Source organism: Xenopus laevis, chromosome 1S (assembly GCF_017654675.1).
Source record: "Xenopus laevis strain J_2021 chromosome 1S, Xenopus_laevis_v10.1, whole genome shotgun sequence".
In the NCBI taxonomy this organism is placed as follows: Eukaryota; Metazoa; Chordata; class Amphibia; order Anura; family Pipidae; genus Xenopus; species Xenopus laevis.
Genome location: NC_054372.1, coordinates 109,864,041 through 109,887,279, shown reverse-complemented (window position 1 = coordinate 109,887,279; position 23,239 = coordinate 109,864,041). Strand labels below are relative to the sequence as shown.

Below are 23,239 nucleotides of genomic sequence, written 5' to 3'. Positions count from 1 at the left end.
AGATGTCAGCTTTCCACCAGCCTTCTGGCACCAACTATGATAAAATAGAAATTATTGGAAATATTTTAGCATTTAATGTTTTCTTGGAATAAATATTTAAAAATATGACTGACTTTTCTGTATTCATACGGTCGTTTTTATGTACTGTTTGTTTAGTTCTCCAGAAGGAAACTGCAAAATAACAATTTAAGATACTTATTATATACTTTTGCTTTCAGGCACAAACACTTTACTTTTTAATAGAGTCTGTTAGAAGGAGACAAACATGTGAAAAGTAGAAAAGTAGAAAAGTATTAAAATAAAATCCTTTTATTAACATTATCCTAAATATACCTGTTTGTGAAATAAAGACGTATCACCTTTTGATTAACAGAGATATATAAAGTCCTATATAAAGTCCTTATCATTGTTTCCTCAACTTCCTTCATCCCATGTGACCAAAAATTATCTTTTGTGTGCACAGAGATTTGGGTGACTTTGAATACAAGGCACCTGCTAGTTTAAAGTTTATTGCATTTCAGAGACCAATAAATGAGTAATAATATTGTCCTGAACCTGGATTGAAGAGATATTTCCAGTATGTGCTATATTAAAAAATGTATCTGATTTTACTAAATGCAAAATTAGATTTTTTATTTAAAGAAAGTGCTTGCTTACTCAGAGCCAGACAAAAAACAAAAATAGCATTTCCATACTAAAACCATAGAACACAGGGTTTTACCTTTTGGCAGTAACTGTAGCAGGAAAGACATATAAAAAGTGTTGACCTCAACATGACAATATAAATAACCTGTATTGCTATCAGCAATACAAACAACAACAACAAAAAAGAGATCTCAAATATATACACACTATGAATTTGAATGAAACATTTTGCAATGTAACATTGTTCACTAGACAGTTTATTAAACTGCAAATTTTAACTGCACATTTATAAGACTATTGAAGGTGGTGTGTTTGGAGGACATAATAACTTTATTACATACAATGTGCACTGGCGCAATTGAAAATGCACAATCTTGAACAGAACCCTGCTGATGATAAATTGCCTTTAACTATTTGATGTGCAAACAACAGTGTTAAAGATAGAACTGTTGCTATAAAACAGTATCCAGTGAAAACCTGCAATACACTTATTCAAGGGATTTACACAATATCATTGCAATTAATAAACCATTGTGGCAAAATTTTACTTTACAAAACAAATGATAATCCTATAAATACTTATACAATAATCGAGGAAGCAAATACTAAAGTTTTCACTGCAAAACTACCCGCCAAGAATTTTCTATTGCTGTTCTATAATTCTAAAAGTATCCAATATCCATCTTTAAGTAACTTCTTACCAATCTCCAGTGTATGGGCTATTCACTGCCCATGAATTCAATTATGTTCTCTAAACCCTCCCCTATCAAAAAGTGTGTATTAGAAAGATCAATAGACAATCACTTTGACTTTTTAATTAACAATTTGCTCACAAAGTAGCAGAGGTAGAAATATTCTAATTGTAACTTTAAAAGAGAAAAAAATAAACGTTTGATTATTTTGGTATTTAAAATATGTATATTGTATCTCTTCTATAAATTATCTCTTTGATTATACATTTTTTAACCAACATTATGCCCTTTCATTTAGGATTTCACAGCCACCATTTTACATCTCAAAACACAATTATTGTTCGCCAATCCCATACATAATTACTGAATACAATCAACTACCATATTTTAATTATATAGTGAATAAAGTACCCCCTCTTGTAAAATATATGGATATTATAAGTTACCAAGGAGTTTCATGACCATATAAAAACACGAGGCCGAAGGTAACATAATATCCTCATATTTTGCAACTGGGGGTACTTTATTTATTATAATATACAAGTTTCAGTGAGTCATGTGACAGAAATGACATCAGAACTCACCATTTATAAGGATATAATTTACAAGATATTCATGGCTTTTGTGTATTAGAAAACAATTTCTTCCTAGTGATCCCTCCCCTTTAATAAATGCACTATGATCATTGCTAGTCAAGCACTGTTTATTCTTGGAATAACAAGTCCCCTTCAAAGTAAGAATGATTAGCTGTATGTATTACATAACCAGTTATCAGATGAGAGCATGGTTACACCCAATAACTCAATTATTTTCAGTGACTGAGCAGACCCATTAGGTAGCCAATATCCCTGCCCTTCCTAATTAATAATACAGAATTCACATTGAATGGATAAAGTCTTTGCTTCAGAAGTGTATAGATGACTGCTGGTGCATTTTAATACTCCTTGTGGCTCAGCTATCCTTCTTTTTGCTTTGTTCTCCAGAGTCCTTATCCAGTGTTTTCTTGGAAGGCTTCCCTTTGGCACCTGAAGAAGAAGCACTTTGTCTAACTTCTGATGGTTTCTGTCGCTGACCAAACAAAATGCGTTGTAGGGGTGTCTCCAGAGGTAAAAATGGAGAGGCTGTAGAATGAGTCAGCATCATGGTCACCTAAATTCAGAAGAATAAATTGAAAAAATTACATCAAAACAATAATTTAATCAGATATATTTATCTCATATAGTGCACAACTTGTATGAAATCAAATCAAAATTCTGGCAAAACAACAACATACAGATGGAATGCAACATTGCAGGTACCATCCTTTCTGACTCTATACATTGACAGTGTTATCTCTTCTAAATGGTTATCTATTAAACAAAGGTGTTGTTTTGGTAAAGCACTTATAAAAGAAATGTCATAACTCAGATCTGACCAACTGGTGGCCCCCTTGTGTGGCCCCCCACCTACCTGCTGTGTCTGTTTACCATATGTAAGATTTAAATGGTATCACTACAGAGATTAATTGGTCCCTGCATTGTTTAAACCTCAAATTTAGACTAATCCTCTGTATTGTTCACACATGTGATCCCCCTGCATTGTTCACACTTGTGACACCTATTGTTCACACCCCTAAAGCCCTATACTGTTCACACCTGAGACCCAGACTGAAACTGCCCACATTGTTCACCTGTTCACACTTTATACAAAATGCTAATAGACACCAGCACTGTGTCAATGTAGTACATCTTAGAGTGGTCCTGATCAGTGGAAACTGTCTACTGCTCTGTTCTGTCTTCCATATGCTCCCTGTGTGTGCCCTGCTCTGCCTGCGTGTGCCCTGCTCTGCCTGCGTGTGCCCTGCTCTGCCTGTGCCCTGCTCTGCCTGCGTGTGCCCTGCTCTGCCTGCGTGTGCCCTGCTCTGCCTGCGTGTGCCCTGCTCTGCCTGTGGAACATAAGCCTGGTATTTGTTCTGGGAGTTTGTTGGCATTTGAAAAGAAAGTATTGTTAGGGGCCCCTAAGGTGTTTAATAATGTGCTGGGGATGCTGAGTTATCCAAGGGGAAGAGGAGGCATATGGATTTAAAGGTATATCTTAATATGACAACTTTTTTCACATATGAGTGATAAGTGATATCCCTGCAGTGAGCACCGACCATTTGGTTTTTTGGGTGTGGTTTAAAAACAGGGAGTGGTCAACACTGGCTTCCATTATCAGCCCTTCACTATGTTGGCCCTCGGTACCCACAGAAGTTGGACAGCACTGTCATAACTGATAAGTCTATTGAGGATAAAAAAGGTGCAATCTAGAGTGTAATTTGTCCTTTGTAAAACTGATCACTCCATGCAATCTAACCAAAATGAATTGTAACAAATGCTTTGTGATAAAATAAACTGTTAACTGAATCCAGCAAGAGGCATGTGTCTACCTTTCATTATCTGGATTCTTAGTTTCCATACCACGAGGCATTTAGAATGCTGGCAGGATACAGTGTCCAAAAAATGGCATATTGCACCCGTTTGTTTGTACTTTGAAAACTATCTTTCCATGTTATATCATCCCTATTGTCTTGATATCTCATGAGTGGTTTAGTTACTGGAAGAACAAGGGTCTGGGTGTGGTTTAAATAATGATTTATCGGTCCAGGCATTATTGAACATAAAGGGGATTCACAACCAAAAAAAACTATTTTGGCTAATTAAAGTAAATGTAATTTTAAGCAACTTTTACAATACCCATTGATTAGACATTTTCAAATGTTTTAAAATGATGGAAACTGAAGGTCTGTTTCTACACTGATTCAACAGTCAGAACCCACAATGCAAAGAATACAAACTGACAGGCAGCTACTGCTTTCAATAGCAATTGCAGTTTCCCTTAAAGGGGAAGGAAACCTAGTCGGCGCAAACCCCCCACCCGTTTGTTGCCCACCCTCCCTCCTCCCCCCTGGCCTACTCGTCCCGCTGGGCAAATGCCCCTAACTTGTTACTTACCCTTCTGCGCAGGTCCAGTCCAGGGAGTTCACAGGCAACATCTTCTTCCACGCGATCTTCTTCCTGCTTAGAACGGCGCATGCGCAGTAGGATCATTTCGCCGGTACGATCTACTGCGCATGCACGTGACTTTTGGCGCATGTGCAGTAGATCCGTACCGGTGAAATTATCCTACTGTGCATGCGCAAAAACGCAGTTCACAGCAGGAAGAAGATCGCGTGGAAGAAGATATCGCCTGTGAACTCCCTGGACTGGAACTGCGCAGAAGGGTAAGTAACAAGTTAGGGGCATTTGCCCAGCGGGACGGGTAGGCCAGGGGGGAGGAGGGAGGGTGGGCAACACACGGGTGGGGGGTTTGCGCCGACTAGGTTTCCTTCCCCTTTAAAGCTTTCCTTTTAAAACCACTAAATACTTTTCCTTTAAAACCTCTAAAAACTTTTAAATGAATGCTAAAGATGTAAAGGTGATGTTATACATGGTAACATTTTATGGCAATTTGTAGTTGCCCAGAAAACAGATGCATCCATGGTTTTGGCAATTTCTATTGATCATGCGGAGAAATCATTTTGACAGACATCATAGGATGAGAAACACAAGCAGAATGCTGAATATAAAATCTTTGCTAAGAAGTAGCCGTTTACTTTAAATCTTACAGATCTTTATTCTTAACATGTAGAGTGAAGGCACCTTGCTAGAAGCTACAGTATAATCTGACCGATCAATCTCTCTAATCTTAAGCAAAGATCATATTTTTACCCCATAGCAAGGGTATAATAAATTATTCTGTAAGTAGCCTGTTTTCTACTCAGATGTAAATATCAAATCAATGTTTTGAGATTGGTTGGTTGTGTGTAAATGCACATACATCCACACACACCATTTAGTAAAGGGAATAATTTACCCTTACACAGACAAATAATTTAAATTGTACAGAGGTAGATGCTATTAGCTTGCCACAGCAGATATATTCTCAATCAACACTTTAACTGAACCATCTGTTTAATAAAGGCTTTGTGATTTTAAAGTATAATTTGTGTTGGTGTTTATTTTTTGATGTGTACTAACGAATTTTTTTACATTTTTTTTTTATGTTACTGGTCCTTTAAAGAGGACATGCCAGGCAAGCTGTAGGTGAGCGCCATTTTGTAAACACATATTAAAGGAGAAGGAAACCCTTTTGCAAAAATCCCCCCACCCCACATAGACCCCCCTCCCTCCTCCCCCCAGGCTAACTACCCCCCGGGAAATGCCCCACATACTCCATACTTAACCCTTGTTGCAGATTCTTCCAGCGGAGTTCCATGCATCCATCTTCCGCAATCTCGGTAAACTGACTGGGAGGTTGGCAATTTCTGTGTAATTCTGCACATGCGCAGTTGTCGCAAACCGGCAAACAGCTCCAACTACGCAGAAATACCGATCTCCCAGTCAGCTTACCGAGGACGTGGAAGATGGATGCGTGGAACTCCGCTGGAAAAATCGGCGACGAGGGGTAAGTATGGAGTATGGGGCATTTCCCCGGGGGGTAGTTAGCCTGGGGGGGGAGGGGGTCTACGTGGGGTGGGGGTACAGGGTTTTTTGCAAAAGGGTTTCCTTCTCCTTTAAGGCAAGCTTTGCATCAACCTAAAATAGTGTTTTTATATGACAGAAAGGGGCCTGATGCACTGCCTACACAATTATAGACAGTGAGGAGGGAGGAGGAAAATCAGGAGTGCAGTGACATCAAGGAAGTGCAGAATAGAAAGTGAAAGTAATTGCATGCACCACCTCTATGACTGAGGCTTACAGACACCCTGAACACTGTAGTAATACAGTGGGCTGTGTTTATAGGTGCAACCGACTTGCCCCCAAGAATCACCCGTGAATGCATTTTAATGCTGGAAGCAGTTGTTACCTGCTATAAAAATTTTAGTCATAACGTGTCGGAATTACAAATAAATGCTTGCAATTCTGGTCGCTTTGATGGTTTGGACCCAACTGCTACAAATGCAACACTGTGCTTGGCACAAATTGAAGGTAAAATCATGGCTTTTTATGTCCAAAAATGCACTTTGCCATAAATGAGCGACTTTATCTCTTTCATAAGATATAAGTATAAAGGGTTAGTCTGCTGCTTCATGCAAGGGGCACTGACATTTCTTGGAGATGTTTCATTCAAGCTTTATTATAGTTTATGTGACAATTTTATTGCTAGTACTGTACATATTGTGGCTAGTGCCACTATTTAGCTACTACCTTTAAAAAAAGTAAGCCAAACAAGTGAGAAGCACGGAACAAGTGGAAAAACTAAAGTCAACTGCAATAACATTTCATAGAACCAGCTTCCAGTAATAGCAAGCTTTGTGTGTCGACAGTATATGAAAATATACATTTTGAGAAACATTTAATAGGCCACAATACTCTACTGTCAGAAACTGCATAACTGTACTTACCTTAATGAGTACTAGAAACATTGTGTAGATCAACATGAGGTTATGTCTTGAGATAGGGAGGTAGTGGCCATGCTGTAATGTAAACAAAACAGCTCCAATCAAGGTCACTTTCACAGGGCTGTAAAGAAGAGAGTATATGAAAGTAAAAAAAAAAAAATCAAATTTTGTACTAATAGGACATGGAAACTGTTATGTTTGGGTAGCCAAGGATGTGTAGAGTATAACAGTGCTTTATTAGAAGGTTCATGCAGCCATTACACAGAATTAAGCAACTCTAACACCACAAGCTGTATAGAAAGTATGCACAGTATAAGTCTTGTGCACAGTGACACCTACAGGCCATTTGTATGAACACCACATAAACCCTATTTCACTGTTCAAATTTTAGTCTCGCGCCCCCCCTAGAGGAGCACTCTAGATAACAAACGTTAAAGGGTACCCCTCACCCAAAAAAATTATTCCAAATCCTATTTTATGACATTAGTCAAGCAAAATGAACTTTAATTACACTATATAAATTATTTGAATCTTGTTTCCTTCAGTCTAGGAATTCAAAATTACAGCAAGCAGACAGGAGCCATTTTGTGGACACTGTTATTAAGGCAAGCCTTGCATCATCTCAGAATCTTGTTTGTGTACCAGAACGGGGGACCCGATGTCCATCCCCATGCACTGGCTACACAATTAAATGGTTAAGAGAACTGGGGGAATGTGTGGAGAGCAGAGATATCTAGGAAGTGCTGAATGGAAAGTGAAAGTAATTGTCTGCCCGCCTCTATGCCTAAGGCATAGAGTAGTGGCAGACAATATTTGATTGACAGCTAAGCTTTTTAAATGAGCTTACAACAGCTATGAATGCTTTAATAAAAAATAGAAATTGGATTTTAAGTTTAATTTGAAAATGACTTTTATTGTACAGATTTTTGTGTCTGGGTGACAGGTCTACTTTAAGAAGCAGGTCATGAAGTTAATTTAGGTCAGAGTATGATCACTTTTTTCTTTGAAATAAAACGTTTGTAAAACATTGCTTGCTATGAAGTTTATAAGCAAATATACAGGGGAATGTAATAAAAGTCGCAAAGAGAAAAACAATTTTTACTAATAAGAATAAAAATCCACATCTTGCAATGTTATATTGTTCCTTAAACTGTTATTGCATTGCGAATTTTAATTGTGCATTGCAAATTTTAATTGTGCGCTCTTAAGAAGTGCTTGAAGGTGTCGTAATATTTTGGAGCAAACATAACTTTTTCAGTAAGAACTTTTATTACATTTACTGCGCATTGGCGCAAACTATAAAATTCGCAAACGGTCTTCCATTGTCGGAAGTGGTCGCTAAACAGTTTCAGGGTCTGCAAAAGCTATATTAGATTTGCGCAAAGCAAAATTTGTTCATGCAGAGGCATAACTTTTCGCATTGCGAATAGTTTTTCCGTTACCAACTTTTATTACATTCCCCCGATAGAGTTTTAAAAATAAGGCTATATGTCCCCTTTAATATGAAAAATGTAGGTTAAATAGAAACCAGTTTCATTATACACAGTAGATACTGTATGCACATGATACACTGGATACACATGAAAATAGGTAGAAACCAACAGAAGAAAGTAAACGTACAGCCTAGTAAGGCCATGGGCGCACGGAGCTATAGGCTATGATGCATATTTTTTTCAGCATGAGATAAGCAGATTTGCTTGGTGCCCCATCGTATTTGATTTGAATTAGATCTGAATGCATGTACTCACACACACAGCGGAGGGCAGCCCAAGGGAGGCATCTTCAGGCCAACTACACGCCAGGGGGTAAGTGGCTCAGATGAATGGAACTGGGGCATGGAACAGATACACTTCTCTAAGTCTGCAAGAATAGGCACAGCAGAAGAGCCTACTCTCCATGTGCCAATGGCCTAATAGCCAGGGATAGCATTATTATAAAGAAAACTTTAGACTTTAAATTGTTAAAGTTTATTCGTCATTAAAATGATTTCTCTGTGACATCAGTATTTTTGCCTAGCCCACATCATGTTGAGTAAAAAAATAAAAATATTCCAATTCACATACTATGACATTTTGAGGAATTCATTGCTCTCGGGTTTCCAGACACCCCTCACTAGCTGTTCGAAATTAGAGATCAATCCTCCTCCAGCACCTGAAAATGGATGAAATAAGGGGTTGGAAACATAGACTGTTTGCAAATGTATTTTACTAACAATATGAAATAAACTTTCACCTCCTAAAAATATGAACAGGCTCTCTCTTTACCCGATTAATAAATGAGTGTTATGGCCTAAAGCCACAAGCAAACGCAGTATGTTTATTTGCAGCAAACTGGGTCTATCGTTAAAAGCAAATAGGCACAAATGCATAGATCTCTATTCGTTAAACATTAGGCAACTAACCCGCTGTTAGCATTTGATCACCTATTCCCACTACAAAACAAAGTATGCAATGATTGCTACAGGCCACTAAAACAGGGCAGACTTTGACTGCGTTTGTGCATTTACCCTGATTATCTCCTATGTGTAAACTTCTGGTAGAGATGTGCATGGGCCTTCTCCTGTACCCAATCTGTATTCTGCATTTTTTACCTACTACCGGATCTGACCACTAATAAAGCAGTGCTTGATAAAGCACTGGCATTGAACGATTTTATCTGCTGTCTCTAGTGATTAAAGAAGATAAAGGCAACAAATATGGAGTATTGTTTATATTTTAAAACATATGCACAAAATATAGATAGTTAAATAAAAGAAATTCTCAAGCGAGGCATCTTAGTAGTTTTTACAGAGAAAAACACTTCCAGTCCGTATACAAGAGAAATAGTATACATTAATGCAATCAAGCTTTCATTTTCTAGGCCATAACGGTGGTTGGATAATCATTGCTAACTCATAATTAAAATGTTTGCTTGACTGTTTGCCAGAATAAGAAGGCACCTATTTTCAGCTTACCTCGAGCCCAACCTATAGTTATCATGACTAGCAATGCATCTTTATAGTGGCTATGAGCATGTGTGACCCCTGATAATATCTTCCATGTCCTAGTCACTTCCTTCATTCCTGCAATGATGAGCCGGATGGGAAGGAAAAAGAAGCAGTTGTAGAAGAGATCATAAGGGAAATAGTACACCATGTACCTAAATGAAAAAAACACATTTTTTTTAAATAACTTCAATAAGGTACCTCAGTTATTTGGTACAGTTTCGTCATGTAACATGTAAGTATTTTCCAAAAGATGATTTTACTTAACAATATAAATAATTATCTGTGGCTTTCAGTTCCATGGTACATAAAGTCAGCCCAAGGGAAGTCCTTCTATACAAACTATATAGAATATTTATATTAATACTAGACTCTTGAAACTTTACACAGGCTTTTTTAAATATCCCCAAAATAATTTTCCTGATAGTTCACATTTTAAACTTTTACAGTGCAGACCCAAGGAGTTACTAGTAGCTTCTGGCTACAAAACGGCAGAAAATACACTGCTATAGACAATAATGTGAGTTGCCTTTGCTAAAACACATGTAAAGACAATTATCAGTAAATAATCAGCATTGTCTATTTTTTAAACCATGAAGTAGCTGCTACTAGAAGCTCAGTCTCATGTATGAAATGTTATTTAATGTTAGTTCAACGTTTTACCTTATCTCAGTTGCAGTAACTACAAAACAACAGGAGGTGGCAACATAGAAGCAAATATCTAAAGGCAAACTGCATCGTCTTTTAAATAAAACATAACATTTATCAACTTGTACTATAAGCTATCTTTCATAACCCTGTATTCCCTCACTTGCTAAAAAGCCGCCTAACCGCTTCTTAAAGTTATCTAATGTATGAGCCTGTACAAGTGATTCATGGAGAGAAATCCACATCTTCACAGCTCTCACTGTAAAAAAAAAAAAACCCTTCCTGAATAGTTAGCCGGAACCTCTTTCTTCTAATCAGCAGGGGTGACCTTGTGTCAGCTGGAAGGACCTACTGGTAAATAAAGCATTATAGAGATTATTATATGATCCCCTTATATATTTATACATAGTTATCATATCACCCCTCAAGCACCTGTTATCCAGAGTGAGCAACCACAACTTGGCCAGTCTTTCCTCATAGTTGAGATTTTCCATATTTTATTTCAGCTTAGTTGCCCTTTTCTTTCTGGACCCTCTCTAGTTCAATAATGTCAGGTATGTCCGCTGGGGACCAAAACTGTATAACATATTTCAGATGGGGCCTTAACCAGCATTCTGTACAGTGGAAGAATAACCCTCTCCTCCCGCGAATCTATGCCCCTTTTAATACAGCTCAAGACCTTATTTGGCCTTGAAGCTGCTGACTGGCATGGTTTGCTTCAGTCAAGTTTATTATCTAAAAAGACTCCAAGGTCCTTTTCCATTATGGATTTGCCTACTGCACTCCCCTTAAGGGTATAAGTAGCTTGCATATTTTCATATTTTTACATCCCATGTGCATGATTTTACATTTATCAACATTGAATCTCATCTGCCACAGCTGCCCAGATTGCCCGTTTGTCAAGATCCTGCTACAAGGATGCCAAATCCTGGATGGAATTAGTTGGGCTGCATAGTCTTGTGTCATCTGCAAACACTGATACATTACTTAAAATATCCTCCCCATAGTCATTAATGAGCAAGTTGAATAAAAGTGGTCCCAATCCAGTGCCCCGAGGGACCCCACTAAGAGCCTTACTCCAAGTAGAGAATGTACCATTAACAGCCACCCTCTGTATCCGATCCTGTAGCCAGTTTCCTATCCAAGTGCAAACGTCCGCATTAAGTCCAACAGCCCTTAGCTTAGAAAGCAGCCGTTTGTGGGGCACTGTATGAAACTCTTTGGCAAAAAAATTTTTTTGAATATGATCCCTTAACAAGTCTTCAAATAATTTGCCCACTGCAGATGTCAAACTTACTGGCCTAAAATTGCCAGGCTGAGATAATAATTCCTTTTTAAATATAGGGATTACATCATCTTTCCTGCAATCCATAGATACCATGCCAGATGAAAGTGAGTCTGCAAAAAATCAGATATAGAGGCTAGTGTAAAGCCAAACTAAGCTCTCTTCGTACCCGAGGGTGTATTCCATCTGGCCGTCGAGCTTTGTTCAAATTAATTCCTTTTTTGAGGTGGTTCTGGCAACTCTGACTCCTCTAATGTAGACACTGAAGAAAAGAACTGATTTAGCACATTTGCCTTTTCAGTATCTGTTACAACCATACTGGTACCATTATTTAAAGGAGCCACACTCAACCTGCATCTTTTTACAATTAATATACTTAAAATACTTTTTGGAGATAGTTTTAGCCTCTGCTGCAATGTGCTTTTGCCTTCCGGATTGCCGTTTTTTTTTATAGTGTTTATATTCATAAAATGCAGCTTCTCTCCCCACTGCCTTTGACATTCAGTCAAAGACAGATGTCTAGACATTTTCCTTTAGAATTCTCTAGCATAGTTCAGAATTCATTGCTCCATCAATGATGGCAAGCCATCCAGGCCCATATGCAGCAAAACAGGCCCAGATGAGAACACTCCAACCAACATGTTTTACAGATGGGATAAGACTCATGCTGGAATGCAGTGCTTTTCGCTCTCTAAATGGAACGCTCCTCATTTATGCCAACAAGCCAAGATTTTAGCTTCATCCATCAACAAAACATTCTTCCAATATCCTTTTGGTTTGTCCACATGATCTTTAGCAAACTGTAGAATATCAAATCTGCAGGCTAGACTTCTTTTCATGATGCCATCATTTTATTATAATTTGTGTTATAACATGTATAAAACTGTTTTACAAAAGCCAAAGGTAACAAAGACCCTTAAGGGTAATGGAGCACTCTTTGTAGCCCATCGCACCAGAACATCTGAAAATACCTTCACAGTTAAGATAATTAGAATTGCTGTATACTTTCCAGGATACACAACTGTATTTCTGCAAAATAAGATTAAGTTGGCAAGGATATAGTGATTCTAATTATCTTGCAAAAACAAAAAAATATTAATGAGCATGGTATTATTGTCAACATATGCTTATTAACATCTTACCATATTGTAGATGCCAGCATGATGTTAGTAGTGTTTGAAAGAACTGCAATAGGAGGTTCAGCAAGCAGAATAGAAGATAAAATACCACCTCCAAAGCAGTAAAGCATGGCACTAAACCAGGATGCCATAGGACTGCGGGCTGCTATATCTAGAGCACCTGTTAGGAAAAAAAAAACTTTTTAAACACACCATTATTTCACTTTTTCCAACTGAATTGAAAGCTATGACATACTGAACTATGGTATGCCGTTTTATGGACACCATACAGTACAGAAAATAGTTTCAGTGTGTGTCAGATAATTGCACTTATAACACTTCAGTTTTATTACATGCACTGCACACTAACACAAACTCTAACATTTATAATTGCTATCCTGCTGTCGGGAAAGGGTAAAGTATTTGCAAAGGCAAAACTTTTAACTTTTGCAAACATTTTCTCACTGCGAATGAACTGGGAACGATTTTTGCGTTAATGACCACTATTACATTCCACCAGAAGAGTTCTACAGATTATTCTAGTGCATAGATGGCAATATGTCAGATTTAAAAAAATGTTTTAAAGACATGTTTTATTCAAGGGACACGTTATAAGGCAAAGAAAATCTTCATGCAAAAGTTTATTTCTGAAACTATATACCAGTTTAATCACTGGCAAGATGTAAGAAATAAATATAACTGCTGCTGCTATGTATTTTCCCCATAAGGAAGCGAAAGAATCAAAGATATTCAATTGTAACTGCTACAAACGGTCACAGGCTCCATTCTTTAAAAACAGTTCATATTAGAATGGTGATTTACTTTAAATAGGTAGAATGATTGTCATTGTTTATTTTATTTTTTGAATTATTTACCTTCTTCTGTCTTTTTCCAGCTTTAAAATTGATACCATCAAAAAAAACAAATGATCTGTAAGGCTACACATTTATTGTTATTGCTACTATTTATCCCTCATCTTTTTATTCAGGTTCTCTCATATACATATTCCAGCCCCTTATTCAAATCAATGAATGGTTGCTGGGGTTATCTGTACCCTAGAAACCAGATTGCTGAAACTGCCAATTGCTGCCAAATAAATGGCTAAAATAACTCAAAATCCACAAAAAAGGGTATAATGGAAATCGTCTCAGAATATCATTCTCTACATCATACAAAAATTTAACACAAAGGTGAAAACTCCTTCAAGTTAACTTTTAGGATGTTATAGGATGTCTTATTCCTTTGTAATTGGAACAAATTCAATAATTTTAGGGGTACATTTATCAAAGAGTGAAATCAGAGATCGCCACAGTCCTCTAGAGTCAAATTCCGCCAATTTCCATTCATTTCTATGGGATTTTGAAAGGCGTATTTATCAAAGGATGAACTTTCACTTTCATCCATTGATAAAAACTCTTTTAAAAAAAAAACAGAAATGAATGGAGATTGGCGGAATTTCACTCTAGAAGACTGTAGTGATCTCTAATTTCACTCTTTGATAAATATACCTCTGTGTATTACTTTGATCTAAATTACTTCTTCTAGCTGGTCCTCAGAGTCACTGACTGCCCAGTAAACCAAAAAGTGATGCTTTTTGTATTGTTTTATTGTTATGGTTTACGATTTATCCTTCTGTAGAGGCCCTCTGCCATTTATCTTCCATTTTGGACACCCAATGTCTACATGCTACATTGACTGGGACATGGAAAGTCCAAATGGCATAGCTGCAGAATTTTTTTTAAAATAATTCAAAAACTACAAAAATGTTTGAGAGATGCATGTTTGCCATGTTTTAGGATAACATTTACTGATCTAATACAGTAATAATAGTAAGAACAACTACATCATTACACAGCTAGGATAAACCATGCAAGTTTTACGTATGTAAAAATGTTGAGTATTTGCAAACAAATCCACCTACTGTGTTCTCGACCACTTTCCTATGGCAGTCCAGAGAGTTGCCTATGTCTGTATGTTATTTCATTCCTTTTAAAATGTATCCATCCTTAGATCATATAGTTCTAAAATCTTCATGTGGTCAAATGGCTTTTTTACAGTCCCATGGTAATAGGTAATACATTTATCGTACAATATAAGGGCATTGCAGCAGTGTCATATCAAGTTAGGACAAGGGGCAGAAAAGGTAGATTTAACAAGGGAGGTTTGATTTTTTTTATGAATACAAGTGTGTGTTCTGCTTCAGCATGACAGGTTCCAACAACTGCAATAAAAAATGCAAAACACTGGACTGTATGCAAAACAGAGCAGTAATGTAATTTGTGTTTATACTTGCATCATGATTCTAGGGTGACAAGAATGAAAAAAGAATTCAAGTTTGCACTTCAAGCATTGTAATAAACCCTGATGCATTCTTTAAAGTAAAAGAAGTTGCAATGCTTTAGGGAAGGGGAAATTCAGGCTTGTGTAACTAATCAGACTTTTGCTGACTGCCTTATACTTTCTAATGCAGACTTTTTTTGTTGAAGAGCCCATGGGGGGGCATAATGGCTGAAAATGAAATTTAGGGGTGCAAAGCACAACTGAAGTCGACCGAGCATATATATGGATGGGTGGTAGGTAGAACATAGGGATTCCCTATCCCATCCATTAACTTGTGCATCATTGACACATGCAAGGTAAATGGGTGGTTCACCTTTAAGTTAAGTTTTAGTATTAATAGAATGGCCAATTCTGATCAAATTTTCAATTGGCCTTCATTAGTTATTTTTTATAGTTTTTTAATTATTTGGATTTTACTTCTGACTCTTTCCATCTTTCAGATGCGGGTCACTGACCCCATCTAAAAACAAATGCTCTGCAAGGCTACAAATTTATTGTTACTTTTTATTACTCAGCTTTCTATTCAGGCCTCCTAATCATATTCCAGTCCCTTATTCAGATCAATGCATAGTTGCTAGGGTAATTTGGACCCTGGAGACCTGCTGAACAACAAGCTAAATAATTCAAAAACTACAAATAATAAAAAATGAAAACCAATTACAATTGTGACACAATTGTCTCAGAATAGCATTCTGTATATCATTCTAAAAGTTAACTCAAAGGTGAACAACACCTTTAAGGAGCACCTGCAGCAGACCAACTGTTTATGGCACTTGTTAAAGCATATATACCTAATTAACTGCTGATATAATTAAATTTGTGACATGAGGGCCACCTCCCAGTCAGTTCCTGGAACTGTCCAATCAGCTAGATACTGTATAGGTTCAGAAGAAAAACAGAGCATTATTCTAATGTTGATCTGCTCAGATTAGACATAAGAAGCCTCAGAAGACTTTTCCCATCTCTTTCCTGAGCAAAGTAAAAGCAGAACAGTTCTCACTTTCCTTCTGATTATATCTCCAACTATATAGTTACAGGAACAGACCAGTAGATAGTGCTGTTGTTACAAACTTCCACATATTCGAAAATGAAAAATAGTTGCACAGAAAAGGAAAAAAGTATGACCCGTATTATTGCACCTTCCCACTCTTTTCATCTGAGTTCCCATAGATATAAATAAAACATAACTTTTATTGATAACCTCCTAAAATTAATATGAGATGAAATTAGTATAAAGTGTATGTTAAAAACAAGGTTAGGTGAGGAAGCTGGATAGACTCGAGGTCAACAGCTAATAAACGGTACAGGAAAGATGAAATAGTGATATGGGCTACATTTAAACTCTGAGCAAGTGAACTCACAGAGCTACTCAGAGCGAGGGGTTATTCTCACTCCATAATTCAAAAAGCCTATCACAGGGCAATCAAGACGCAAAGAATTAATCTATTAAATAGAACATACTGACAATGCAACGGAGCAACCCACCAGATTTATCAGTACCTTTTGCAGGCAATGGCCAGATATAAATTCTATTCTGACAAAACACTGGCATGTATTGCTTACTGATCCTGTTTTGGCTACATCAATAGGTTCCCGTCCGCAATTATGTAGCCGTAGAGCTCCAAATTTACGGGATCGCCTGGTTAAAGGCCACTTCTCAAAACATAAGACAAAACCTGTTAGAACAGGCTCATTTCCATGTGCAAACTACAAGGCGTGCAAGTATATACACAATAAAGCAACAGTCGTGGATAGATTTGGCAAACCATATAAGGTTTATATTATTTTTCTTGTAACACGACTAATGTGATTTATATGCTAACCTGCCCATGTAATAAAATGTATATTGGCAAGACCAATCGAGCTTTCAAGAAAAGAATCCTTGAGCATGTGTCAAGTATTGACAATGCCTCAGATTGGGTAAAAGCCAATAAAAAACTCCCCCCAGTGAGCAGACATTTCATGGAAAATCATAATAGCTCAAGTAAGGGATTACACGCGGCTGGTTTATTTAATATAAATCTAGGGATACGAGGAGGTGACTTGGAGACATCTCTTCTCTCCAAGGAAAGTGAACTTATTTTCCTAATGATCACTTTAAGCCCACAGGGTCTCAACGAAAGCATCACTATGAATATCTTCATTTGACTCTTTGCCTCGCTATTGTTACACTTGCATTTCTACATTACCTAATTTCTAACTACAAATGTATAAGAACAAGTAGATCTCTCTTATGTAATGTTGCTTTTTGTAACATATGTTTAGCCATTCCCATAAATGTTGCGAATTCAACACTAAGATTCCTCAGTTTGATACTTTTCTGTCACTATTTATTTTGAATTATCGTTGCCATCTAGCATTTACTGCAGTTTGCCCTGCAGAAGCATAGGCTAGATACACTGTACAATGTATTGCTCCACCCTCCGTGTCATGATTGGCCAATTCAAATTTTGAGAGGCATCTGCCTCTCTACTTAAACCTGCACTTTTTTAGTGCCAAAAAAGCCTTTGACAAAGCTTGCAGATTGGCGAGCGAAACGCACGTCAGGCCATTTGAAAAACTTTTTTTAAAATTGTTAGACAGGGACGGTGAATTGGGTGAGACTGGTGAAAGGGCGGAAGGGTGGTTTGTGGTGCAATGTTACACTAATATGGGTCCTATGTGTTCCGCTAGTCGGATACCTGTGTTCAGCGTCTTGGGCAAACCAAGGAGGAAGCAGGCAGCTTATTTAATACCGGATGGTCCGTTCCTTCTCTATTAGCGCTGAGACGGTTATGAAGGACGGGAGAAAGCAGGCAGCTTACTCAATACCAGTAGGTCCACTCGCCTCCCATTAGCACTGAGACGGTTATTAAGGAAGGGAGAAAGCAGGCAGATTACTTAATACCGGCAGGTCCACTCACCTCCTATTAGCACTGAGACGGTTATTAAGGACGGTGTGGGAGGGTATATGAGATTCGTCAGGGTACGATAAATCCCTATTTGTCTGCAAATCTACCCAAATTTACGATGATGCCTACTATACCTATACGTACATGTATCCAAGCACTGGCATATTGTTAGACGAAGGTGCGTAGTGCGGGACTTAGGTCTAAATTCAACCACACTGGGTACAATATATAGTACCAATCTGACCCATAATTCCACCCGTTTCGTTCATACACTGTGGGTCACCAGCATTCCACTACTGTTGAGATAGATGTGGGGAAACTGCTACCACTGTGGCTAAAAACCCATATCACTATTTCAACTTTCCAGTACCGTTTATTAGCTGTTGACCTCGAGTCAACAGCTTCCTCACCTAACCTTGTTTTTAACATACACTATATACTAATTTCGTTTCATATTAATTTTAGGAGGTTATCAATAAGAGTTATGTTTTATTTATATCTATGGGAACTCAGATGAAAAGAGTGGGAAGGTGCAATAATACGGGTCATACTTTTTTCCTTTTCTGTGCAATTATATATAACAAGTGACCTTGCACACCACCAATTTGTATTAAATTTCTATCAATGGATGGTGCTACCTATTTTCTCTTTAATGTTTCGAAAATGAAAAAGTTAGTTCTGAAACTAAAAAAAAACAACATGTTAATCGTAGGGATGCACCGAATCCACTATTTTGGAATCGGCCGAACCCCCGAATCCTTCACGAAGGATTCAGCCGAATACCGAACCGAATCCTAATTTGCATATGCAAATTAGGGATGGGAAGGGGAAAACATTTTTTACTACCTTGTTTTGTGACAAAAAGTCACATGATTTCCCTCTCCGCCCATAATTTGCATATGCAAATTAGGATTCGATTCGGCCGGACAGAAGGATTGGCCCGAATCCGAACCCTGTTGAAAAAGGCCGAATCTCGAACCGAATCCTGGATTCGGTGCATCTCTAGTTAATTGCTTAAAAAATCGTGCAAAATGCTTAGAAAAGTGCAAGTGCTATATAACTGAACACTAAGATGTCCAATTTTGTTTGTGTTCGATTTGTAGCACATTCATCTGGGGCTTTAATAAATGAGGCCTTGCAATATTAAAATGCTGAAAATGAGTGTGCAGTAACAAATGAAAAAAAGCCTTAGCAAACCTCACAAGTCTAGTAAATGTGGGTAGGAGTAATAAGTAAAATTGCACTTTTTACTTATGACACTTATTTCTGTACACCTCAATGGCTTTTCCTATGTACATCCAATTTCATATTTATGAAGTATATTCCAGGCAAACTCTTGCATTTACTTTTATAAGCATATATACTTATAACATACTTCTATAAAGAGCACACTTAGAGTCTTTACAGTGATAATCTATGCCAAAGGGGAAGCTCGGCATTAGTTTAAACACTGTAGGTTTATAAATAACTTTTTTGGTGCAAAATGAAATACTGGGATTATTTTATATGTATACACGGTATATATGCAGGAATGCAGAAATATTGTGGGACACTTAGACTGGTAGAGTGGTGTTAGTGTTGAGTCAGAGAGGTATATCAAAAACATTAAAAGTTCACTGGTTACGGGTGAAGCAAGTTACTTATTAACTCGATGTTAAGTATACGAAAAGTCAAAGTTTTTAGTTATTACTCATCCACTCTATTTTTCAGTAACTAGTGGAAATCTTTAACCCTGTCTATGTGTTCACTTATTATCTATGCTGTTCTAGGAAAGGTTAATGATATTGTTTGCTAAAAGACACGCATACTTTATAATAAGCAAACAATCCATCTTAAAGTACTGATGCACTCTGCAGGGGATTTGGGTACCAAATATTCAGTGAATGTTTATCTAGATTGGTGCTCTTGCCCTCCATGTTCTAAGTTAAAGCATTAATTCACCTTTAAGTGAAGTTTTAGTATGTTATAGATACTAAGCAACTTTTCAATTGGTCTTTTTTTTTAATCATTTGCCTTCTTCTGAATCTGTTCAGCTTTCAAACAGCGGTCACTGACCCCATCTAAAAAACGAATGCTTTGTACCGCTTCAAAAGTATTCTTTTGCTATAGTTTGATTTCTATTGAAGAAATGTATTCTTATTGTTACTTTTGATTACTAACCTTTTTCCCCCAAGTCCTCTCCCTAGCAACCAGAGATGCTGAAATTGCAAACTGGAAAGCTGCTGAATGAAAGGCTAAATAACTCCAAAACCACAAATAATAAGGAATGAAAACCAGAATATCACTCTCGACACCATACTAAAAGTTGATGCAAAGGTAAACAACCCCTTTAAACAAAATCCTGCTCTATGCACCTTCTGGACCCAACAAATAAGTCTGGTTCCAGAAGATTCCAAAAAATGTATTGCAACATGCATGGCAACTGCAAATGGCTATAACTGGTCCTGAGGTTTTTATGGAAGAAGAGGGAAAATTCCCTACAGACAGGAGGTCAACACAACCAGTATTACAGGTATGGGACCGGTTATACAGAATGCTTTGGCCCTGGGGTTTTCTGGATAACAGATCTTTCCGTAATTTGGATCGCCATACTTCCAGTCAACTAGAAGATCATGTAAACATTAAATAAACCCAATAGGCTGGTAGTTCTTCCAATAAGGATTAATTACATATTAGTTGGGATCAAGTACAAGCATCTGTTTTATTACTACAAAGAAAAATTTAAATCATTTTTAAAAAAATTGGATTATTTGGATACAATGGAGTCTATAAGAGATGCTCTTTCCATCATTTGGATTTTTCTGGATAATGGGTTTCAGGATAACGGATACCATACCTGTACCAGTGTTTTCTTAATCACAGACCTTTGTGTTGTTCAACCATTCAATTAAAGAAGAGCCTTTGCAGTAAGTTGTAGTAAACAACTAGGTACAGGTGGATTCTGGGAACAACTACTTTATTCACCAAAAACTGCCTGATATTGAAATAACTCCCAGTACCCAATGATTCGAAAAAAGATGCCAGAATTTCTAGTTTACAAACAGCTGGATTCATGGAAAACAACAGAGGAGACGACCCAGGAAAGAACAAGAAGAATTCTCTTAAAGGGGTGGTTCACCTTCAGGTTCACTTTTAGTATGTTATAGAATGGCCAATTCTAAGCAACTTTTCAATTGGTATTCATTATTTATAGTTTATGAATTATTTGCCTTTTTCTCCTGACTCTTTTAGCTTTCAAAAGGGGGTCACTGATCCAGTCTGCAAACAAATGCTCTGTAAAGCTACAAATTTATTGTTATTGCTACTTTATATTACTCGTCTTTCTGTTTCGACCATCCCCTATTAATATTCCATATTCTCATTCAAATCAATGTTAGGGTAATTTGGACCATAGCAACCAGATTGCGTACACTGCAAACTGGAGAGCTGCTGAATAAAAAGCTAAATAACTCAAACCACAAATATTAATAAAAAATGAAAACTAATTGCAAATTATCTCAGAATATCGCTCCCTGCACTATACTAAAAGTTAACTCAACATTGAACGACTCCTTTCATGAACCCAGAAACAGGTAATAGCCAGAGAAGCAAATGTATATAGCTTTACTGTACTGTACATTTATTTACTATATATCGGTATAAATCTTTAATTACATGTACATTTATTTACTATATATCGGTATAAATCTTTAATTACATTTATTTACGATTTATTTCTAAGTTATAGGTTATAAGGTGGCCTCCTAGACTGTGACATGCATAAGGGGTGGAGTGAAAGCTTCCTTGTTACTAATGATACACCTACAATTAAAGCTAGGTGTAACTATAACACACATAGGGGCTACTAAATGGCCAATCACAGCACTTATTTAGCAGCCCAAGAACATTTTTCATGCTAGTGTTGCTCCCCAACTCATTTTACTTCTGAATGTTGCTCATAGGTTCAAAAGTTTGGGGATCCCTGATGTAGAGAGTGATATTCTGAGATGATTTGCAACTGGTTTTCATTATTTATTATTTGTGTTTTTTGAGTTATTTGGCTTTTTATTCAGCAGCTCTTCCATTTGCAGTTTGGGCAATCTGATTGCTAGGGTCCAAATTACCCCAGCAACCAGGCATTGATTTGAATAAGAGACTGGAATATGAATAGGAGAGGCCTGAATAGAAAGAGGAGTAATAAAAAGTAGCAACAATACATTTGCAGCCTTGCAGAACATTTGTTTTTTAGATGGGGTCAGTGACCCCCATTTTGAAGCAGGAAAGAGTCAGAAGAAAAAGGCAAATAATTAAAAAAAAATACAAAATAAATAATGAAAGCCAATAGAAAAGTTGATTCGAATTGGCCATTCTATATAACATACTAAAATTGAACTTAAGGAGAACCACCACTTTAAGCAAAGCTGCTCGATGGATCACATTCAGTAGACGTGCCATGAATCTATATTTCCAGCAGTGCCATGTTCTGGCGGTTATTGCACAGCTCCTCACCTGCTTGCTCCCTGGCAGACATCACAGAGACCACATAATGAGCCATGTCAAAGAAAGGGAACATGGAGAGCTGGGAGAACTGCACGGAAAGCTCCGAGAGAGACTCCATGGCGAACTGTAGGTCCTAAGCTATTCAGTGGGTTAATGCTTTAGCACGGTGTACATTTTAGGATATAGGCGTGACAGCCCAGCGGAGGCGGGCTTATGCCGGATGAGTGACAGTATAAGGAGGACGGCAGCTAATGAATGACTGAAAGCACAGGGCAGATGTGAGCAGTGGGTAGGTCTTATATGGAATAGGGGCGGGGCAAAGAGGCGGTCTTTTACAGGAAGCGGAAGCTTAACTACGATTGGATCGCGGAGTTGAGAGATTGCGGTTTAGGAGGGCGGAGAAGGAAAGAGGAACTTATTTGTGACCGAGGGTGGGTACATTCTTGAAATAAAGCCTCATCCATCTCTATATATAGTTTCACTACTTAACTCGGAAGTTGTATACCACATTCACTACATAAAAAAGAGTCCTGTGCGTTCCAAACCTCTGACGTAGATTTTTTTTTTTGGCGTGATTTCAGTGACAGTTCTTTGCCTAGGATGGTTGTATAATGTCACTCGAGCCTGGCAGGGTTGTTTCTGGGCAGCAGAGGGAGCTTTTGTTTAACAAATCCCACTCTTCATGAAGCGCAGTCGTGTGACTGGATTCTTCAATAGTTACTACTCTACTGAAGAGAAAAATATAACTTTAGCAGTA

The 23,239-nt window shown here is 37.5% G+C and overlaps 1 protein-coding gene across 1 annotated transcript; it reads right to left on the bottom strand.

Annotated features, from left to right (window-relative positions):
- Positions 1-2,022: 2,022 nt before the first annotated feature.
- tmem38b.S (transmembrane protein 38B S homeolog) lies at positions 2,023-22,661 on the bottom strand. The gene is made up of 6 exons (NM_001127676.1): positions 22,492-22,661; positions 12,797-12,953; positions 9,692-9,876; positions 8,802-8,889; positions 6,742-6,859; positions 2,023-2,486 (listed from the first exon to the last, which is right to left on the bottom strand). Exons 1-6 carry the CDS (start codon positions 22,598-22,600, stop codon positions 2,289-2,291), a joined length of 855 nt encoding a protein of 284 aa, NP_001121148.1. The 5' UTR covers positions 22,601-22,661; the 3' UTR covers positions 2,023-2,288.
- Between the last annotated feature and the right edge of the window lie 578 nt (positions 22,662-23,239).